Source organism: Schistocerca americana, chromosome 3, assembly GCF_021461395.2.
Source record: "Schistocerca americana isolate TAMUIC-IGC-003095 chromosome 3, iqSchAmer2.1, whole genome shotgun sequence".
Lineage (NCBI taxonomy): Eukaryota > Metazoa > Arthropoda > Insecta > Orthoptera > Acrididae > Schistocerca > Schistocerca americana.
Window position 1 is genome coordinate 330,004,021 of NC_060121.1, and position 17,067 is coordinate 330,021,087.

Genomic DNA, 17,067 nt, shown 5'->3' on the forward strand with positions numbered 1-17,067 from the left:
TGTAGCTTTGTTCCCCTTCCTCCTCTGATAGCTCTTTATAGTACTGTGGCATGGCGATTTCTAAGTATAATAGGACTGCAGACATGTATCTGCGAACAAAAAATTCATTATGTAACGTTTTTCCAGTGATGATAAAAAACATTATGAATATCCCTTGTACATTGATTTTCCGTACTCAATTTGATGAATCGATTCAATACTTTTGAGACTTTGGTGTTGTTACTGGAGAACTGAATCTTCTTGTGATAAAGTTTAACATGCTGCTGTAATTTGAAGCCTGATAGCAACATTCACAATGCGTGTTTCCGAATAATTTTTTTAAATAATTTTGATGACTGTTTTATGGAGACAGCATACAAGCTGTGTTTGTTCCCAGCAAAATGTAACCTATAAAATGTATCACAAAAACAACTGTACTCTTTAAGTTAGTATTAATCCTTGTTGCAGTAAATTTCAGAAAGTGCTGGAAAACTCAGCACATCAACAAATCATTTATCTTTCTTCAATCTGTTCCTTCTGCTGTGTGATTTAGCTGTTATCACTATCTGAAATGCAAATAATTTAGGTAGTAAAGGTAACATATCATCAAATAGTACAGACGGGTTGAGTGTTGAAACGAAAGACACTTAAACTAGAGAGAGAACTTGGCTATCTTTTGGACAAATCCTCTTCAGAGAGTATGCACACTGTACATACTAGCCCATCCACACACACCTAACCTGTGCAGTTACATTGTGACAGTACTGCAGCATGACTCAAGATTCCATTAGTACTTTAAATTACAATATTTAGTGTCTGAAACATATCGTGCGTGGTAAAAGCTTTTGCAGAACTTCAAAACAAAATTAAAATTTTTCACTGAACCTGACAACTGAGGGTGACAGGGAAAGGAAATGCTACCATTAAATTTGGTAGGGATTACTTTGATCACACTATCTGTTGTGTTTTCAACAGAAGTACTTCCACATGTATTGCTGTCTGCTACATAATGTGTTTTTGTCTTACAGAAGTTACATTATTGTTTTTTAATTTAACCAAACATGTAATACATGGCATCTCAAAATATGCCCTTATGGGTTAGCAGTTTCTTCTTCTGATCTTTGATATGACATTATAAACAATAATTCATCCAAATGTGAGCTGCCCTTAGAATGTAATTAAAGTTGTGAATTGTTTGATAAAACTAACTTCAACTGTTAATGCCCCCTGTACATGATTATTTTGTCAGGATGTTGTTTTGTTTGATAGATTTGCAAACCCACACCATGTTTGAGAGAGATTTGGACTGATGGCCAATTTTACAAGGTGGCGAACATTGATTTTGTTAGAATTTTTCTTTCTTTATCGTGAGTTTCCACAATCATGGAAAATGAAAGAGCACTGGCAATTACCGAAAAATAGAGGTGTTGCATCTTTCCCAGCCGTTACGTTATGCAGAAAGATACCAAAAAGACAATCAATATTCTATGCACAACATACAAGCAAGAGTGCAATAAAATAAAAACAGAGCTCTCCAGTTCTTCCAAAAATGATGTATCTGTCCCATCCCTATACCGCTCCCATTCACAAAACCTTGCCACAGGAGTCTTATCCCTGCGGAAGTCCCAGTTGCAAGACTTGCTCAGTCCTTGCACTCACCATATCCTACTCCAGTCCTGTCATGGGCTTATCCTATACCATCAGATGCAGCACCACCTGTCAAGTGAGCTGTCTTATATACCAGCTGTATTGCAATCACTGCACAACATTTTGTGTGTGCATGACCTCTAATCAGCTGTCCACCAGAATGAAAGGCCACCGACAAACTGTGGTCAAGAACAAAATTGTCCAACTAGTGGCACAACATTATGTTGAGCATAACATGCTCGAGTTCAATGGCTGCTTTATAACCTGTGCCATCTGGGTTATTCCCTCCACTATCAGCTTTTCTGATTGGGAGTTATCCTTGCAGCACATCCTTCACTCCCACAAATGTAGCCTCAGCCTCTGCTAACCCAATGTCTCCACTCTCTCTCTACTCAACAGTTTCCTATTCCTCTGTACTGTCACCTCACACCATCTTCATCAGCACTACATGTCACTGCATCCAGCACCTGTGAGTCACATGCCTAGCCTCTGCATCTGCCACCCCTCCCTCACCCATTCCTATGCTGTATACCTGACTGTTCCTGCTTCTTGCTCTTTCTCCCTCTACCCTACCCACCCCCACCCAACACAACCTCAACTACCAACTATGTATTTGCATGTGTGGGCATGTGCGCATAAACTTTTCACTTTTGTGGGTGCCTCTCAATGACACAATAACTCTGCTTTTTGGTGACCAGTCTCCTTATTAACTATTTAAAATCCTGTGTTGTGGAATTTTAATGAACTTCCATTAGAGGAATCCGGCGAAGACAGCAGATTTTTACATAACTGTCACTTCGTTTTCAATGTGAGTGTGAAGTAATTCTAACAAGTTTTTAATAGTTTGACTGTTTCTTTGGAGAAAGTTGATGTAATCATCAGGTTCTGAGTGTAATATTTCCTTCATCAGATTTTCATGAGCATATTTATCTCTCAGTTTCAACCACTTCCTGAACCAGCATTTTGTTTTCTTTTACTTCTTTATAGTCCACCTCCGTAGCATAGCAGTAGCATTACCATCTACCATGCAGCGGGCCCGGTATCAATTCCCAGCAGGAGACTGGTGTTGTGTGTCCTTCATCATCAACTCACAAGTCGCCGACGTGGCGTCACCTGAAAAGGACTTGCAATACGGCGGCCGAACTCCCTCGAATGGGGCCTCCCGGCCAACAATGCCATACAATCATTTCCATTTTATACTTCTTTATACACATTGCTTAAATTAATGTGAGGAATGCCTTACCTGCATTGGTATCTGTTTCCACTAATAGCGTCAGAATACTTCCTACTGTGTGAGCATGACAGCTACTTCAAAAGTGAAGTTACATTTAACAATTTGGTTGGTATAGCTGCCTGCTTCTTTGACAAGCCTGTAGGAAAAAAAGAGCAAATTTTACAAGCAAGTTTGATCATTATCATGGCCCTTCAGCAATATCTTTCTTGACAGACAAAAATGGTTTTTATTTAATGTTAAAATATGAGCCCCCTGTCCCCCCTCCCCCCAGGTCAGAGCTGACTTGGTTGACTGTTTTACAGATTAGAAGGAGACAATGGCTTATATTCTCAAATAGGAACACGTTTTGTAAAGTACTGTGGCCTTTAGTTAACAAGTAATATAAGTGAAATATTCATACATGATTACCCTTTTCAGGGTGTGAAGTCCTTGGAATTAAAAAGTTCCAAGCCAAAATTGGTCTGGACAATGTTAAAAGCATATCCATGTTCTCCAAGATGGGATTTAATAAAGTAAGTAACAAAACTGAAAATTCTACAATGTAATCTTCTGCTTCGAAAAACAACAGTGTTGTACTGCCGATGATGTAATGGACACTTTTTTTCATAAAGCTGCTTGGTTTCAGGTTAGTGAAAGTAACATCTTTCAAGAAGTTACCATGGAAAGGATAGTTGACAATGGCTGGAAGACCTGGCTCCTGGAACAAACACAAGGCTCAGAACAAGTGAAAGATTAGTATCTATCTTTGTCCCAATAGTTGCATGTGGATAGTGACTGAGAACAGGTTAAAACTGCAGTGTTGTCTCAAAATTGTTGATTCACAATATTTGTTGCTTTTACAATTAAGAAATGGGAATCACAGCTGAGAGTTACATTTGCATCGCTGAAGGACAAACTTTTTTTTTTAAATATTTTATTGTATACTGTATAAGATAACAAAAGTATTTTAATGTAAACTATATAAAGTATGTAATAGAAATAAATGACAAAAATATATTTCATGATTTGTTCAGCTCTTAGAGGAATGTGGACAACACTCATGACACAGAGTAATATATACTTTTCACAAAAAATACTTGTTACACATTCAAACAGTACTAATTTTTTCCAGACTTTCTAAAAAAATACAAGGCCTTTTGAAATTAAAATTATATGACTTATGTACAAGGTAACTGTAATAAATTCATTTAAAAACAAAATATAGTCCTGGTGGTTTACAAGAGCACAATAATGTATGTTAAATCCACTCTTTCAGAATAGCACATATACAAATTGATAGGCCTTTGTTGCATTTCATTGCATCTCCTCTCTCTCTCTCTCTCTCTCTCTCTCTCTCTCTCTCTCTCTCTCCCCCACACACACACACACACACACACACACACCACTCTGAGATATTCTTAATTAACACCTAAAACTCAACAGCCACATTAAAATTAATTAATTGTACAGTATCTGATACTTAGACCTACAAAATAGTATTATATTGCACCAATATATTATTTTGATGTCAAAAATCTCTATTTATAGTACACTGGCAAGAACTGGGTAACTATTCTTTGTCTAGGGCTATTCATTACAACAGCAAAAATGGAATAATAGTTGTTCTTGAAAATGTATGGAGAGGAACCAAGAATCCTGATCAATTAACTTTTTTACTCATAAGTAATTAAAATGGTGTGATTTTTATAGGCACTGAACATTACAGCAAGAATCTTCATTGGTAGAAGTGTCACTAATGTCAATATTTCACAGGTACAATGATACTTAGTTCTACAACAGTACATAAAAAGCAAATATAATTAATAACAGCAAAAAATAATGTAATGAACTGCACACTAAATTTGAAACATGGTACTTGCGTACTTGGTTTTAGTGTCCAACCATCTCTCAAGAAGTCAATGAATTTAACTCATATGTTGCATTATTGGATAGATAGTAAGCATCTACTTTATAATTCAAGTGTAAGACAATGTTATAAGGAACATTATCTTCGTCTGTAATAAATTTTACATATGTAGCTGGTATACATGTATTTATAAAATGAACTTAAGCCCAAGGTTAAAGTATTCTTAAGAGAAGATGTATTCTTCTCCACAATGAGAATGATTCAAGCTTATGGAAGGAAAAGCCAATGGAAAATCCAGGATAGAATATTGTCAATGAAGAACTTGTATGTTCACGCTGTTTTTTTCCCCTCTTTCTCTTTGAACAACAAAACACACAATTCAGAGCAAGGATACAGAAAACACCCCTGACGACGATGACGGCTATTATTATTATTATTTTTGTTATTATTATTATTATTATTATTATTAGTAGTAGTAGTAGTAGTAGTAGTAGTAGTAGTATGATGATGAAGCTGTTTTGTTTAATTTACAGAATGAAATTACATCAAATAGATATGTTCAAGCAGCTAAGCAATATATGCTTACATCGGTAACCCTACTTAACAAGAAATCAGAAACAAATGAAACTACAGTCTTTGGCTTCTGATACATGTGTGTCTGTGTCCGTGTGTGTGTGTGTGTGTGTGTGTGTGTGTAACACATTCACTATCAGTGTACAATATACAAGGTGAACCAAAATTTGTGCAATTGGATACTACAGGACAATTCCTTGCATTCTAACAGTACAAAAAGGCATCTAACAAAATTTCATCCCACCCATATTTTCAGTAGAAAATGGATGTCAAAGGATGGAAATTTGGCAACACTGCAATCACATCTATGAAAAGTATATTCATTCAATACTATGTGAATAGGCTGCGCAGTTACTACATTATAATACCCAAGTTCAAGATTTCATTTCTGGGTTTAGGTGTAAATCTTTTTATGTTCTAATTTTAGACAGCATGATGTGGTACTTGGCTTCTTAATTATCATGTAGCAATTACAGCAAGTCTTATACAAAACAAGTGCATTTATTTAATACTGAAATAGAATTTCTGTCCTATAATAAGTAATTTCTTTAATTGAGTATGAATATTTCTCAAATGTTTGACCAATAGTATTACGTTGCACATTAAAAAACTAGTTGTAGGATATATATATATCATTTAATAAACATAGTATTCCACAGTGTTATTGGACAGATCAAAATTAGAAAATAAGAAAAAGAACTTAGTTCAGAATTGACCTCTCAGACTGGAATATTCTAATGCAAAACTCTGCCCACTGCACTAACTGGGAGATACAACTTTACAGTATTGAATGAAGGTACTTGTCATTCATGCCAACCTGTCTTTCATTAACACCTTTTTTTCTTTCTGAAAAGATGTACAGGACAAAATCCTGCTTGAGACATTTTTGCACTGTTGGACTGCAAGGAATTGCAGTGTGAGATCCAAGTTTGCAAATTTTGGTTCCCCCTGTATAACAGATACATAACCACTCAGAGCCCATGACTTAATCCAAAAATGTGAATCTTGGCCAAAACTGAACATTGTAACACAGTCATTAACTGGCTTTGCAGCTCTGGCCAACTGGTACCTTTTATGATCTGATGTTTCAGATTCACAGGCATAAACCCACAGACTTCAACATATGTTGTTAACCATGTCAAATCCAATAAAGGCATCAACAGTAATGAAGTACAAAGTTGCTCTGGGTGCATTTACTTTAATTCAAAACAGCAACAATATTGTGGGATTCACAGCAATGTATCAAATTTATTGGCAAGTTTTGAAAATGAATGTTTACTAAATATTGTACGAATTGAATATTCTGTTAACAGTAACACATTTATGATATCGGTTTCTTTATTATGAATGTTGCACACATGACTTTTGATGTAATGGAAAAATGCAGACTGAAAATGCAACCAAAGAAAATCTGGAGGCATAAATCCAAGACCTAAGTTTCACTGAAGACATAACAATATTTTATTAATATTTAGTTACAAATATAATGTGAAAATGAACTACAACATTGTTTGAAGTGTAGAATCATGGATGATTTTACTTCCAAATAAGGCAAATTTGACTGAAGTACATAAGTACTTCTATTGCGGTAAATTGGCATCTAAAACAGGAACTGGAAAATGAGAAATGCCCAAATACTATTGTAGCACAGTTAATGAGTCATACTTAGTTATCATCTGAAATATGTATGCAGCTGCATCACATCTTGAGTAATGGTTGGACAGATAAGCAAATCCTGCTTGAGGAAAAAAAAAGGGGGGGCCCGACACTCCCCCCCCCCCCCCCCCTCCTCCTCCATCCCTCCCTCTCTCTCTCTCTCTCTCTCTCTCTCTCTCTCACACACACACACACACACACACACACACACACACACACACACAGAGAGAGAGAGAGAGAGAGAGAGAGAGAGAGAGAGAGAGAGAGAGAGAGAGAGAGATACACAAATCCTCCCTACAATAAATACAAAATTGTCAGTTGTTTAAGGTATAAAAAATGTACAGTTAGCAACTAAAACGGACCAAATTTTCATCTTCAAGACTCGAGAGATGTGTTACTTTAAAACAACAGTATTTTGTTTCCTACATGAATATAAACTGTTTCAACAACCTTTTGCATAGGTACTAAAGTTTGATTTCCTAAAAAATCTTCATTTATTTCTACAAAGTGGCAGTGAAAATGGCATAAAACATAAATCTAATAAGAAGTGTAACTGTGACTGTGCCAAATGATCTTTTAAAAATTATTTCAAGCAAAATATTTCAAGGCACCTAAAAGTGTGACCACTGCTTATTAATACTATATATTCTGAATACCATCACTCATCAGGTAAAATCCTTACACTGCAATTATATCACAATTCTCTCTGTTAAAGAATGAAACAGAATACTTATTGCCTAAGAGTGACATCATACTGCAGCAGTACATTCAATTAAAATTATGTAATTAAAAACACTGTATAATTTTATGAGATGGTGGTGTTCTGTTATTACTATTGTCATGACAGGCTTCACTGTCCATCAGCTGATGTACTGTGATGGCTCAGAGGAGTGTCTCGTCCTGGTGTTGACTTTGGTGAATTGTGCGATTCCGGCCTTGATCTGCACAAACAAAGCCACAAACGAATGCTGTGAGAAATCCAAGTTGCCAGAAGCGTGCATATGAGAATAACATTTTATTAGCACAGAAATTAATGGTTCTGTTTACTATCATGCAAAATACCTTTTAAGTTTACATGCAGTATAATCTGCTTAAAGCAGGAAAAACTGAGTAAGAGAATGAAAACAGCTATGACAATGTGCATGGCATAGCATAAAACATCACCCTATCCATGCTTATTACAAGTTCTCTTAAATCATAAGATGGTCAGAAACAACTTAAATGGTTTGGAAAGGGTTGTTAAATGAACTCAGCCATCAAGATGCATCTTACAAGTATACTACAGACATACTCCAGAACAAAAGAAAATGTTTGCTGAATGGTCATCACTTAAAAAGTCATGTGCACATGTTCATCTTCAAGAAGATTCTGTAGCAGCATTACATACTGTAACAACACGAATAAAAAAATTGCTGTGATATTATGTAATTTTGTGATCTTATTTACACTATACGCATCAGTCAATTATGGAGGAGCGGTTGCCATTCACCATTTCTGTTTATTGTTTCCAACCTGGAATTTCCTTCATTACAGCAAATATCTGATTTTGCATATTACACAAACAAGTAATCAGGAAAAACCTATGTGATTGGTCTCAAGAAAGCTAGTGCAGACTGCTCTGGGAGTGGGTTAGTGAAGTTAGAGATGGAGAATGACGAGGCATCAAGTTGAGAATGATAAAATACCACTATTTAATATTGTAATTCAAGGATTCATAACTGTCTGATAAACACGCAGCACAGCAGTTTCAGTGATGACTGGTTTTCGCAATGTATTTTTGACTATACTGATTGACTGTAAATACAGTAATGCACTGAGTATCCAATGAAACAGATCAAGTTCACAGGCAGGACAGTGTGTGAATGTGTAGGTATGTTAATTGTAGATATTCTATTAAAAAATATGATCAAAAATGATCTGTTAAAAGACCATGAAGGTTTCAGTGGCTCTTTTACATTAAGTTTTTACTAAGAATATGAAATATTAGTAGCCAAACCACATATATTAATTTAGCAAGCTGACTGTGTGCATCATCCGAGACAAACTGTAGCAAAAAGTAAATTCATCAGAGGTTTTGGTAGAACACATCAGCAGAATAAATACTACTTTTTCATACTTATATTATGATGAATAGAAGCATTAATATATTCATTATGTTGAAAATAAGTTTAATGAATGTAACTGAAAATAACACAGAGGCAAACGAGGCAGGTAAAAAGTAATACAGGGGCTAAAAAATGAGAATTATGAAGAGTAAAAAGTAAGAAAGCAGGAATGGCTAGAAGAGAAACCCAAATGCGAATGCCATCTAAATGCAGATGCCATCTACAGGAAAACTGAAAATAAGTCTGGAGAAAGGAGAAGTACCCTTATGGATATTACAACCTCCGATGGCAGCATAGCTGCCAACCATGAGATGTAGCTGTCAGTAATTGCATGGCAAATATAGAAGTGGGTTTGTGTGCTCTCCTCTTTTTTTTTTTTTTTTTTTTTTTTTTTTTGGTGGGTGGGGGGGCTGCTTAGAGTTTAATGTCCCATTGACATTGAGGTTCTTAAGAGACGGAGCCCAAGCTCAGATTGCGTCAAGGATGGGAAAGGAAATTGGCTGAGCCCTTTCATTTGCCTGGAGCGATTTAATTGGAAAATTTTTAAAGTAAGAATTCTGTTTTGAGCCTTTAAACACTGTACTTCAGACACTTTTGGCTCTAAATAAAAATGATTTTCCAGTGAGTAAAGCAACTGTAAATGAAAAAAAATCAGGTTAAATGGGAAAAGCTAAAACTCAGTTTAGTAAATGTGAAGCTGCTTTAGAAACATTTCTGTAATTTACAAATACCGCAAAATCAATACACGTACATCTCTCAAAATTATTAATTAAAAAGAAAGTAAAATATGCAAACAAAATTATCAATTTACATCATGATGTGAGAGGCACATCTTCAGTGTTTTATATAAAAATATTTACAAGTCTTTCTCATCCACTGTCTCTTCTTGCTGGACCTGCTACTTGTATAATACAGACTCCTCACTGGTGACTGACTATACTTTCTCCTGACTGATAATCTTGTCGTACTCTTCACAGCCTGAATATGATCCTTTGTAAAATTATTTTGGTAATATGCCCTTCCTGAAGATAAATGGTTCATTTACTGATGATCAAAGCACTCAAGGTTCTCGTATTCATACTAGATCGAAATACAGTACTAAAAACTCTCTCACAGGCAGCATTACTACAAGCAATAATCAGTAACACAAGCATAAGCCTGCTCAGTGATTGATGCTTTTCAATGCCTGATGCATCACACATAGCAGATATTTTGTACGAAGTACTATCAGCTCTCTCTTCTTCCACCATTCCAAACTCATCAAACTGGTACTTTTTTTTTTTTAAAGAAGTCATCGTGTAGTGGAAATATTTCTTTGACAGAATACGCGAGTTGATGAAAAATTTTTCTGACAGCTTCATAAAATTTTGTAACTACAGATTTTTTAAGCTTGCTGTGACGAATATAGCTTCTAGTATCTACACCTATGACAATATCTTCATCCCCTTTGTGATATTTGTTTTTTGAAATTTCAATTCCAGCAAACTACGAGATGCAGGTACAAAGCTCACAATCAAATCTGTAAATAAGTTATTTAGGATGCTATGAAGTCTGTGATTTATTGACTCTTCTTTCTGAAGGACTACATTCACTTTGGTAAATAACAAAACAATATTACACAAGAAAAGGAGATACAGCTTAGTTACTGGATCATTTAGAACAGGGCACACTCTAGATAAGTGAACATTGTTTACGTTTTGTTAAGCTTTCTCACACTGAAATTTTACAACAGTTTCCCACTGTTCAATTATCTTTCTATTGACTGGAGCAGAGAGAGCCATCTTGTACAAACATACATAAGTACTTTATGGGGTTTAGTGCCATACATATTTTGACAAAGTTTAAAAGCAGACTTTCTTTTTGAACTCTTCTGGAGAAAGTAGAAATGTCTAGTACCAGTTCTTCAGTATCATAATGTTATAGGCTTTTCACACTTTTTCATCCAGCTAAATGAAGTAGATGGCAGGAACAAGACTGAATTTTTGTGTGTGGTGGAGCTTTCATATGTTCCACTACTGTACTTGCATTATCATATGCAACTGAAATGCAATTTTTCTAGGGAATTCCTTTTCTTAGCAGTTCCCCACTCAAGATATTAAAAATCTCTTTGCTAATATTTAAACTTGATTCCAGCAAGGAATAGTTTTGTGGTGCACACCTTTTCCTGCTTAATATCAAAGGAAGTAATGCCAGCTAGATATAGTTTCACATCTCTAATGTCTATGCTACTATCAGTTGCAAGAGAAAAGGGGTTTTAAGTATTCTGTTACATTGTACTGTTTACCAAATGACAAAGAATTTATAACCTCTGTTGTTTTAGTTCTTCCACAAATGTATTTTTTTTTTTAGCAATCTGAGAATCAAGAAACATTTTTTTGAACAACTGTGAAATATAATCTGCTCAAGAAACTGGCGGTTCATGTTCAACATTAAATGAACTTAAACAGCATTTCCACATTCATGACAGAGTCTTCCTCATCATGTTTTATTCCAAATGATAACAATGGCCCATTTGAAGACTTCAGTTTTGTTAGGTCTACACATACTTCAGACATAACATGATGACAGCAACCATCAAGACCAGCATGCTTTATAGAAATGTGTCATGAACACACTGTACAAAACACATGTTGGTCTGATTTTACCAAACATGGCCATTCTTCACTATACTGTTTCCAAAATGTCTGTCCAGTTTTCCACTTTTCCATTTTTTCATTATGCTGCCATCTACTGTACTGACACTTTGGTGCTCCATATTATTACTGTCTAAATTCAGTACAGTCTTTTTCACATTTGCACTTACGATATCTTTCGCACTGTTTAAGTTTGAATTGTCATTTTTGTCAGGCTTTCCTTTACGGACACTATTAACAGTTGCTGAAGTGTTTTCAAATTCTAAATGGATGAATATTACCATCAAACACAACGTAACGATTAGTGAAGGTATCAGTCAGTCTAATGCGTGCGGTATAATCCTGGCCTGTTTCCGCACATGCGCTCTGTACAGAAATATCATAATCACTGGAAATACCATCCGAAACTCAAAGGGGCGTGTTCACATCAACGCCACCTGGTACGCATGCGTACATTCACAGGTGGTTACAACTTTGCACGCGGATGATATGTCTACCAATTATCTTAGTTCCACCATTAGATGGCTGTCACACAAGACTTGTATGTCTCCGCAATGAAATCATTACAATCTATAAAACATTTCAGTTGCATATAACAAGCAGAAAGCAAACAGTATCTTTTCCCATTCTTTTTAGAATATGAAATCGATAATGTTCATTTCCAAAATTCTTTAGTGTACCTGTCCGTAACTCTGAAATGAAGGTGGTAAATCAATAATAATTATGGACAATCCGTAATAGTTGGCAGCTATGTGGAAGGAATGCACAGGAGTTCTCTACAAGAGAAAAATCTTGAAGGCAGTATTATAAAAAGGGTACAGGAAGCAAATGACGATGAGATGAGAAGTATGATGCTGTGTGAAGAATTTGACTGAGCACTGAAATTATTCTACAAGTAGTAGTACTATGAAGGCTTACAGGGCTGGTGTTAACATCAATTAAAACCTTTGGACCGATTGGCTGTGGCAGATGAATAAAACTATTTACTGACTTTTGTTCTCATCTGCAGGATACATCTTCATAGATGCTAGGCTTATCTCAGAAGATGTCTCCCACACATGAGGATAAAATGTCAGCAAATAGTTTTATACACTGACCACACCCTTTCAGATCACAAGTAGAAACTGAAGTCCCATGAGAAGGTTCAAAAATGGCCAATCAGTAACGACCATAAGGGTTGCCGTTGCCCTTATTCCCCCTCCCCTGCCCCTCCCAGCTCCCACTTTGGTCCCATTTAATAAAAAAAATAAAGCATGTAATCTAGTCACAATTGGGAAAGGGGTGTAGCTCGGCCTATTAATTTGGAAAAAAACAAAAATATTGCATAAAAACTCATTGTTTTCTTATGTCAAAAAATATGCTTCAGAAGTAGCTGATTAGCTGATAATTTTATAACTTTCACATTAATTATCAATATTGCTGTATTAACTTTAAGAATTACAATCTGTAAAATTTCTATACACAAAAACTTCCTGACAGATTAACACTGTGTGCAAGACTGGGATTCAAACCAGGAATATTTGCTTTCGCTAGCAAGTGCTCACAGACTGAGCTATCCAAAAATTACTCACGACCTACCCTTACATCTTTATTTCCACCAGTACATATCCTACCTTCCAAACTTCACAAAGGTTATCCTGCAAACCTCGTGGGAATAGCACTTCTGGAAGAAAGACTAGTGCAGAGATATGGTTTAGCCACAGCCAAGGTGTTTGTTTCCAGAATGAAATTTCACTCTGCAGCAGAGTGTACGCTGATTTGAAACATACTGGCAGACTAAAACTGTGTGCCGGACTAGGTGTCAAACCTGGTACTTTTCCATTGCTGATCAAGTGTTCTGCTGACCAAGCTATTGAAGCATGACTCAAAACCTGCCCTCGCGGATTTACTTCTGTCATTACCTCATCTTCTACAATCCAAACTTCGTGGAAGTTGTTCTGCATATCTTGTGGGGCTAGCACTCGTGGAAGAAAGGACATTGCTGAGCAAGGTGGCGCAGTGGCTAGCACAGTGGACTCACATTTGGGATGACAACTGTTCAAACCTGCATCGGGCCATCCAGATTTAGGTTTTCCATGATTTCCCTAAATCACTCCAAAAGAATGCTGGGATGGTTTCTTTCAAAGGGCACAGCCAATTTCCTTCCCCATCCCTGACACAATCTGAGTGTGTGCTCTTTTCCTAATGACCTTGGCGTTGACAGGACATTAAACTCAATATTCCTTTCTTCTTGTTCCTCTAGAAAGGTTACTGTGGAGATTTGGCTTAGTGGTGAGGTTCGTCAGTGAGTCATGTTCAGATAGTTCAGTCGATAGAGCATCTTCCTGCAAAACACAACAATTCCCACGCTCGGGTTCCATTCTGGCACAGTTTAAATCTACCAGAAGGTTTCAAATTGCTGCACACTCTACTGCAGAGTGAAATTTCATTCTGGTACCATGTAAAAAGTCTGAGAGGCAAATATGACACAAAAACAAAATTTCCTTTTAAATTTTCCTATAATTTCATAGTTTCTTTCTTTGCCTTGAAAACTTATGGAGATATGCATATACATTCTGAAGAACATAATGCCTCTTTTCCCTTTTTTTTTTTTTTAATAATTCATTCTAATTTTCCACGAATTTAATGCCTGCCTCAGTCAGAACATTTACAACTGGCAGTTTATTAACTAGATGTAGAACCCTGACAAAACCTTTAATTTCCATTGCATCATAAAGCATTTGTCGTCAAGTAGATGACGTTCAAACCAAATTGGGCAAAAAATACTTTTTTATTAGAAATAAACTGTTCAATATCATTATCACTAATTTCAAGAATTTAATTATTTCTGCTTCATGGTGTTAATATTTTTGTTTCGTAGTTCCACATCACAATGCAATGCCTTGAGCACTTTCATTTTTCATTCAGAAGCCTAATTGGAATCAATGATGACCAAGGTGGCAGGCAGATATTACAACTGACAACTTGATATTTATAAAGTACTAGCTGTCCCGGGCCAGACATGGCTGTGGCTCAGTCGGGTTAAATGGGAAATTGCTAAATATTTGTGGGAAGTGGATGTACATTCTAATCTCTGTCTCCCTCCATGTCCCTGTCCACATCATACTCCCCCTCTCATCTTCTGCTCAGCCCCTCCCCCTCTCCATCAACCCCCCCCCCCCCATCCCCACCCCTTCTCTCTCTGACATTCAGACTTGTTTGCTGTTATTGCAAATTCTGATTCTACTACATATTACATAAATATTGAAAATACGTAGCCTACATGTGTCCAAACATTTATTACAGTAATGCGTAAAAATTTGAAGTAAATCAATTGAGTACTTTTTGAGATCTTACATATATACTAAAAAAAGTCTATCTGAATGTTCATTTGTGTAAAATTTCAAGGAAATCTGTCAAGAATGTTTTGAGATTTTTGGCAACAGTGTATCCCCATTGTTCATAACAAATGTACATTTATATGTTACATATATTAAAATATATAGCCTATGTCTGTCCAAATGAACATTAAAGTATTATGTAAAAACCTGAAATAAATTGCTCAAGAACTTTCCGTAATTTTTTGTATTAATATTTCCCCTTCATACATTACATAGGTTAAAAATTATAATGTAAATGGATAGATAAAATATCTGCACACCAAGTGGCAGCAGGGCAAAACACACACACACACACACACACACACACACACACACACACACACAAGGATTTAACTTTTACAAGCTTTTGGAGCCAGTGGCTCTTCTTCTAGCAAAAGAGTTGAAGGGCAAGGAAGAGGGGTCAAAGAAGAGGACTGAGAAGTTTTAGGGAAAGGGGTATCATTTAAAAAAGTCACATAGAACACCAGGTCAGGGGAGACTTACTGAATGAGATGAGAAGGTAACACTGATTGTTGGGGACTGCACCAGCCGAGATTTGAAACCTGAGAGCTTAAAGGTGGAAGACGGGTAATATACAAGACAGGATCACTACTAAAACATCATGCACAAGTTAAGAGTGAAAAGGTAAGTGCATTGTATGTATCTGAGGTTGGAGCGGGGATGGCTAAAAAATAAAGTCAGAAAATGAAATGTGTAGAAAACTAAAATGGAGTGAAGAAAGGAGTAGTTACTGTGAGTAAATGCTGAGACACAAGGAATTAGCATAAATTAAGGCCAGGTGTGGGGCGAGAATCTAGGACATGTTGTAGTGCAAGTTCCTACCTGCAGAGTTCTGAGAAACTGGTGTGCGGAGGAAGAATCCAGATGGTGCATGCGGTGAAACAGGCACCGAGGTCATGTCTGTCATGATGTACAGCATGTTCTGCTACAGGATATTGTGTGTTGCTTGTATACACCCTCTGCCTACGCCCTTTCATTCTGACTGATAACTGGGTGGCAATCACGCTGATGTAAATGGCCGAACCGTGTTAACATAACAGCTGGGGCATGATTTTAAGAAGTCATGGCCTTGTAGAAATAGCTCATTGATACATTCAAGACGAGGGGATCAGCAGTACCAGGATTGGATGTGATGGCCCGGGAAATCTGCTTTGAACTAGGCTGTTGGGATAATTATGTTCAGTGAAGGCTGAAGTGGGAGTGTTGGTGTATTGCTTTAGAGAGTCTGCATCCAAACAAATATGTTTGCCTCGAATGCCAAGACTGTATGGGAGGGAACGTTTGACATGGAAAGGATGGCAACTGTCAAAATGTACAGGTAAGTACTGTTGTTTGTTAGCAGGTGTGATGTGGACCGAAGTGTGTAGCTGGCCTTTGGTGAGGCTGAGATCAACATCAAGGAAAGTGGCGTGGGATTCAAAATAGGAGCATGGGAAATTTAATTGGGAGAAGGTATTTAGAGATTCCAGGAGTTTTACACAGGTCAGCCTCACCATGTGTCCATACCTGCAAAGATGGCATGTTTACATTATCTCCTATGACTTTCCTTTTCTATCTGGCCAGTTTTTTCAAATTTCGTCTCCTTTCATGTCATTACCTATCTTTTTTTTATTTCCAATCAGTTTTTTGGATCATGTAGACCACTCTTGTGGCGAGAAGTTCTCGCCCACTCATTGCCTCTTGTTAACCATTTTCTGTTCTCAAGATTTTCGTGCAAATTTTTCTGATTTTTCCAAACTTTTTCTCAGCTTTTCTTCCATTTTTCTATATTTTTCCATCCTCTGCATCTCATTTTTGCCAGTCCCACCATTTTTAACACTCCAAACCGTCCTCTCTTGCAATGATGAATCCCATCACATATTACAACCGTTCGTTTCGAAAATATGCTTTTGCGCTATCGAAATTAAAGTCCCACATTCTTTTTCTTGAAACCTGCTTGTCCCTTGGAGTTACTTCAAAAGGCCTAACATTGAAAGTCCCCATTTCTGGATGCAACCCTGCCCTACACCAGGTT

The 17,067-nt window shown here is 36.6% G+C and overlaps 2 protein-coding genes across 9 annotated transcripts in view; one reads left to right on the top strand and one right to left on the bottom strand.

The window, feature by feature from the left end:
- LOC124605562 (N-acetyltransferase 9) overlaps positions 1-3,856 on the top strand; it is an 86,732-nt gene extending 82,876 nt beyond the window's left edge. For 7 of the 8 annotated variants that reach the window (XM_047137328.1, XM_047137330.1, XM_047137327.1 and 4 more), the window contains 2 exons: positions 3,278-3,372; positions 3,486-3,856. In XM_047137328.1, the coding sequence (XP_046993284.1) occupies positions 3,278-3,372; positions 3,486-3,596 (206 nt within the window). In that variant the 3' untranslated portion in view covers positions 3,597-3,856. Of the gene's footprint in view, positions 1-3,277; positions 3,373-3,471 lie in introns of all 8 variants that reach the window. The other variant, XM_047137329.1, reaches the window with a different exon arrangement.
- A 3,373-nt stretch (positions 3,857-7,229) lies between these two features.
- The window catches only part of LOC124605561 (arf-GAP with dual PH domain-containing protein 1-like), a 131,896-nt gene continuing 122,058 nt past the window's right edge, over positions 7,230-17,067 (bottom strand). Inside the window, exon 8 of the mRNA XM_047137326.1 lies at positions 7,230-7,876. Within this exon, the coding sequence (XP_046993282.1) occupies positions 7,786-7,876 (91 nt within the window). The 3' untranslated portion in view covers positions 7,230-7,785. The remainder of the gene's footprint in view (positions 7,877-17,067) is intronic.